The following is a 6,000-nucleotide window of genomic DNA, read 5'->3' on the forward strand; positions in this document are numbered from 1 at the left end:
TGATTGAAGTAGCTGTGCTCACCCTGCTACACAAAAAGACTCTAAATTTTACTGACAACCGTGGAGAGGCCGGCTAAGAGCCCCCTCTCTGCCTCTGTCTTTATGATGAGCAATGTGCAGGCTGGCCGGTGACTCCGGTACTTCGGGGAAACACGATAGTGGCCAAACAGAAAAGTCAAAACAAAATTAAAAAAAAAAAAAAAAAAAGTTGGTGGGGGACTTGGGCAAAACTTTTTTTTATTGAAAGTAGGAGGACAATGAGTTATCACCTGGCTAGTACTGATGAGCTTAACAGAAACAACTGTATATGTGTCAGTGTGTGTGTGTGTGTATATATATATATATATATATATGTGTATATATATATATATATATATATATATATATATATATATATATATGTGTGTGTGTGTGTGTGTGTGTGTGTGTGTGTATATATATATATATATATATATATATATATATATATATATATATATATATATATATATATATATATATATATATATATATATGTGTGTGTGTATATATATATATATATATATATATATATACATACACACTTATTTATTACATATGAAATATATTTTTATTTACGTTATTCTCATCATTTAAAGCCGTTTTATGGTAACAATACCACAGTATTTGGATTTTTTTTCTCTAACCTCCCCGCAAGTTCACGAATACACAGTAGTAGACATCGAAATTGGTCGAAGAAATAAAACGTCATTGATCGTGCACCTCCACAGAGCAGATGCAGTAAATGTACCAGCCGAAAGATCCGGCTGCGTCCGGCATTGCGGTAGTACCAGTAAATAAACGCTCTGTAAACGCTGTTATTAGGAAACGCTCTGTAGACGCTATTCTCACAAGCAGCGTTATAATAACGGTTGAGTCGTTTGTCGTGGAGAAACGCTTCAAACTGACCTCATTAGCTGTGATTATTTGAAGAGAGGGACAAAACAAACAGATTTTCTTCTGCAAGCTGCAGCACTGTGGGGCTTATGTGTGGCGGGGGGTGAAGGAGCCTTGGGAAAGGGGGAGGGGGGGGGGTGCACAGGCTCGGAGGAGGGGATGCAGGAATGTTGATTGGAACTTTTTTGTCACCTCCGCATGTCCTCGGTGATCCTCAACAATAAGCCGTCACTTGTGAAATATTGTCACAATCAGCAAGAAAATGTCCGAATTAGAATAGTGAGCAGCATGGATAGGAAGTGATTATCTCATATACTGCAACGCTACTCACTGTGTATCTAAACGCCAAATATACAGAACCATCGGGGAGTGTGTGTATGTGGGGAGAGGGGGGGGGGGGGGGGTAATATGGGACAAAAATGCACGGAAATATAATTTTTAGATAAATTGACCTGTCGTGTATGCATAGCGGATTCTAGCAGAAGAAGAAGGGCCGGTATGGGAAATCTGATTTCAAACCAATTATGGGGGTGGATATAGTAAATAGTGATCTATGTATATGGCAGTGATGTAATCTGAGGAGAGAGAAGTACAATGGCTATATAGGCACAACACGTGCACAATATATATATATATATGTATTATACATCTTCGGCCTGGTGCATGGTCGGAATGTGGATTTTATACAAGAGTCCAAAGATAATAGAATTGATAATCATGCCCTGCATTTGTGATATATATATATATATATATATATATATATATATATATATATATATATATATATATATATATATATATATATATATATATATATATATATTTATTTAAACCATTCCATCATATTATGAAATAGACAATTGTTTCAAGCTAAATAAGTCGGATAAACCAGGGTGGGAAATATATATATACACACACTAAACACACATGTGCACTCCTCAAATGCACGCCTTAGTCACAGAGTATTTGGGTAGAGTGAATTGCACAGTGTTATATATTACACACACACACAGTATGATGTCTGGATGCTGTGTGGCCCTGCACAGACTGATGCCTGTACGGCATAGCATGCTAATAGTTATTGTGTCTTCCTTGTAGTAGACGGGTCTCTATGTTCCATCCTCTCCACTTCTGTGGTTACAAGATTATTTGATGAACAAACAAAGACAAAGCAGGTGTCATCAAATGAGAATCAGCCTTATTTCCATCCAAAGTTAACTATGGACTGGTGTCGACCCAGCTTTGATGTGAATGAATTATCTTCAGGGAGAACCATATGCATCAAAATGTACAGAATAGCAGATTTTAACTAAAGCTAAATCAGGTAGTGTGTGTTGGCACATGCGCACATCATTGTATCAGTATCTGTCTGTCGGTTTTCTAATCTATCTATCTATCTATCTATCTATCTATCTATCTATCTATCTATCTATCTACCTATCTACCTATCTATCTGTCATCTATGTCTGTAGTGTATATTTTCTAAGCTTGCATACATACATACAGTAGATGCATACATGTTTATCTATCTATCTATCTATCTATCTATGTGGTGTATATTCTCTAAGCACACATACACTTTCTAGGCAGACACATGGATCTTTATACTCCTAGGCAGGCCAGCCTGCGATGGTGAGACGTTTGGGGTTGCAGGTGAACAAATAGAGCTCTATAGAGCTGAATCACCTCTCCTGAACAATACCCTGTTTATCTAGGCGATCTACCTCCTTCCATCTCATTATCATGGTTTGGATTTCAATCACTCGCTATGGTGATTAATAAAATAGGAGCCCACAGAGATCGGCTAAAAATCACGTTGAAATCGTTGCAGAGCTGATAGGTTTTGCCGAGGCTTTGCACTTGTGGGCACTAGCAGTAAAATACTGTGCAGCACAATAGCAGATCAGTAGACTGTCAGCAGTCAGGGAGAGAGGCAGGCAGGTCGTATCATGGTACTGAATTAGAGAGAGTTGCTTACTGTTGGTAGTCCTGCTTGCAGAAGAGTTTTCTGTCCCGGAAGTAGCAGCTGGTGGTGAGAGGTTGCTGACATACAGTACACTGCAAACACTCCTCATGCCAGGAGGATTCATTCACCCTCATCAGAAAGCGGTCTGAGATGGGCCTCTGGCAGCCCTCACACACTGCCTGGTGCTGGCACTCTGAGCCTGCAGGTAGACACAGGACACACATGGTGATATAACATGGACAAACTGGCTGCACTCCCATCACTGGGGGTCACAGCACTGTGCAATGTCAGGATACAAGGTGTGTGTGTGTGTGTGTGTGTGTGTGTGTGTGTGTGTGTGTGTGTGTGTGTGTGTGTGTGTGTGTGTGTGTGTGTGTGTGTGTGTGTGTGTGTGTGTGTGTGTGTGTGTGTGTGTGTGTGTGTGTGTGTGTGTGTGTGTGTGTGTGTGTGTGTGTGTGTGTGTGTGTGTGTGTGTGTGTGTGTGTGTGTGTGTGTGTGTGTGCAATCATATGCAATGAGTGGTGTATTTAATATGCATATTGTCTGTTTTATACTTTGTATGGTTAGCCCTTATTCAATTTACATTTTCTCTTCACTTTACTCCTAGCTGATATTTTCACACCTTATCACCAAAATGCCTTTTCAGCCACCAGCAGGCAAGGAAATACTCAGAATAATTTTGACAGTATGTTTTCACCTACTTCTTGGTACTTTCTCAGTTGCAGAGTGCTGAAACATCATTTTAAAACAGAAGATGGAAAATTATCAGTTAGGAGAAAATGTGAATTCAGTGAAGGCCAAAAGATGTGTCAGATATTTGTATGTACAGAAAAAAAAACAAATGATAGATACAATAGATCAAAATTCAATAGATCAATAGGCATATCAGTACCTGTAAATTCTATTGATATTGCATAAAACCTTATACATGCAAAGATGTCTATCAATATATAGACACAATAGTTTTTTTTTACAGTGATATATTTACATACACTTCACAGCAGGCGATTTAGGTGTTGAAAAAAACCTCCTCTGATTGTATCTGTATAGTAGCTGTCAGATATGAATACATACATACTACACCTGGTGTAAGCACATAAGTTAATATGTATGATAACATCTTAACACACTGACCTCCATATCCCATTGCGCTTTCTAGAATTGCATTTGCCTAAGTTATGATTGTGTTACAATAGTTGTTAGTACTCATACAGGTAAAAATATGAAAAGGTGATTTTACCTGGAATTGATGCATATATTCCTAATGCCATAATGAAGCCTGCTTATTCAAAGGATATACTGGTTACTAGTCGTTTTACAAATATCACTAGAATATTCTGGCTATTACTTTTATTTTACATTACTGCAAATTTGTGATCACACATATACCTAATTCATTTCCTAGTCTGTATATATATATATATATATATATATATATATATATATATATATATATATATATATATATATATATATATATATATATATATATATATATATTATGTTATCTCAATATACACTATGCCAGATGTATTATTGCAATGCTATTCGCGATGCAAAACTTTGTTGTAGTATAATTATGATTTGAATTTACACGGTGCTAGTTATATATTGTGTTATCATTTCATAATATAGTGTTTGGTTGTATTATTATACCATTCTTTCGCAATATATGCTTTATTAGCTGTTGTACTATTATTATATCCTTGAAATGTTCACTGTTGTTTGTATCATGAGTTCCTGACATTCACCGTGACATGTGCTGTTGTTGTTCTTATTGATATCCTATTATGTCATAATATACAATGTTTCTGCTATATTCTTATCTTACAGTGTGTGACTGCATCTTTATTACATTATTCTTTAATATAAATCGTAATGGTTGTATTATTTTATTACGATTTTATAATGATCACTGTGTCTTTAAATGTATACTCATGCTATTCATAGTCACATATTTATGCCATGTGGATGTCTAAATGCACTTATCCAGAGCAATAAACCACAAAGTTTTGGATCTTTCTTTGAACTACATTAGAACGTTTGTAATATTCCACAGAAAAAATAGCGAAATGAATGCTGCATATTTATATATACTGGATATAGATGTATGTATTGGCTTTGCAGTGGTTGAATGTTGAATGTTGAATACTATTGAATGTTGAATACTATGTTTTTTTTTATTTGTAAACAAAATCACTATAAGCTGGTTCCATTTAGCTTATATCTCGCGTAACATTGTAGCGATAATATTCCAGTGCTGGTAACAGCAAGTATAACTCACATAAATACATTTACTGGTGATATTGTTGTCTGTGTGCGTATGGATGACACCCTTGGATGGCACCTGTGGCACCCAGTGACAAGACAAGGCACCCTAACTAAGCATATCCACTCCTATGCTAAACTTACTGCAAACTCACTGATTGTGTTACTCTTTATTTATAAGTTTGTGCAGCACTGACGTGACAGTGTAGCTGAAAGGTAGTTATATCTTTGCACAAAAGTCTGAAATCAGAGTTCCTGCAGGCACTGAATGTATGGAAGAGAGTGAGACAGCAGAGGCGACACTTACCCAGCAGAACGCCTAGCGTGGCCGTGCCAGCCCTGAGTGGGTGATCTTCCATTTTAATATTGTCCAGCATCTTAGCACAGTCACTCTGGCCCCGGTTGAAGCACCTCTCTAAGGACTCAGGACCTGTTGCAATATCCATAGCACGCTAAGCAGCAGCAGCAGCAGCAGCAGCAGCGGCGGTAGAGCCCCAAACACTCTATAACACTAGAAGGTTGCTGATGAGTTAGGCAGAAGTTCGGACCTCCTCGCTGGTGGCACTTGGGGAAGCTGGATCCTTATCCCAAATCCTGCATGGGGGGGATATCAGAGTTGTCTGCTCATGATTGAAGAATGATCCACAGGAGCTGCATAGGCAGCAAAGTACGAGAGAGGGAGAGGGGGGCTGATAAAGATCACTTGCCTCTGAACTGGGGCAGAGGGTGGAGAGATCCAAGGGTGAGGTGACAGGGTGAGAGGCTAAAGTGCTCTGCAGAAGCCAGGGTGGAAGAGGAGGGGGTGATAAATCCCAGGGAAGACTCTCTGTAGGATGTCCAGGGAGAGAGCG

The 6,000-nt window shown here is 38.2% G+C and overlaps 1 protein-coding gene across 1 annotated transcript in view; it reads right to left on the bottom strand.

The window, feature by feature from the left end:
* Positions 1–6,000, bottom strand: part of LMX1B (LIM homeobox transcription factor 1 beta) — a 244,127-nt gene that overhangs the window by 238,069 nt on the left and 58 nt on the right. Inside the window, exons 1-2 of the mRNA XM_068248170.1 lie at positions 5,457–6,000; positions 2,894–3,080 (exon numbers count right to left, since the gene is read on the bottom strand). The exon at positions 5,457–6,000 is cut by the window's right edge and continues 58 nt beyond it. Of these exons, the coding sequence (XP_068104271.1) occupies positions 2,894–3,080; positions 5,457–5,595 (326 nt within the window). The 5' untranslated portion in view covers positions 5,596–6,000. The remainder of the gene's footprint in view (positions 1–2,893; positions 3,081–5,456) is intronic.

The sequence above is a fragment of the Hyperolius riggenbachi genome, chromosome 8, assembly GCF_040937935.1.
Source record: "Hyperolius riggenbachi isolate aHypRig1 chromosome 8, aHypRig1.pri, whole genome shotgun sequence".
Taxonomy (NCBI): domain Eukaryota; kingdom Metazoa; phylum Chordata; class Amphibia; order Anura; family Hyperoliidae; genus Hyperolius; species Hyperolius riggenbachi.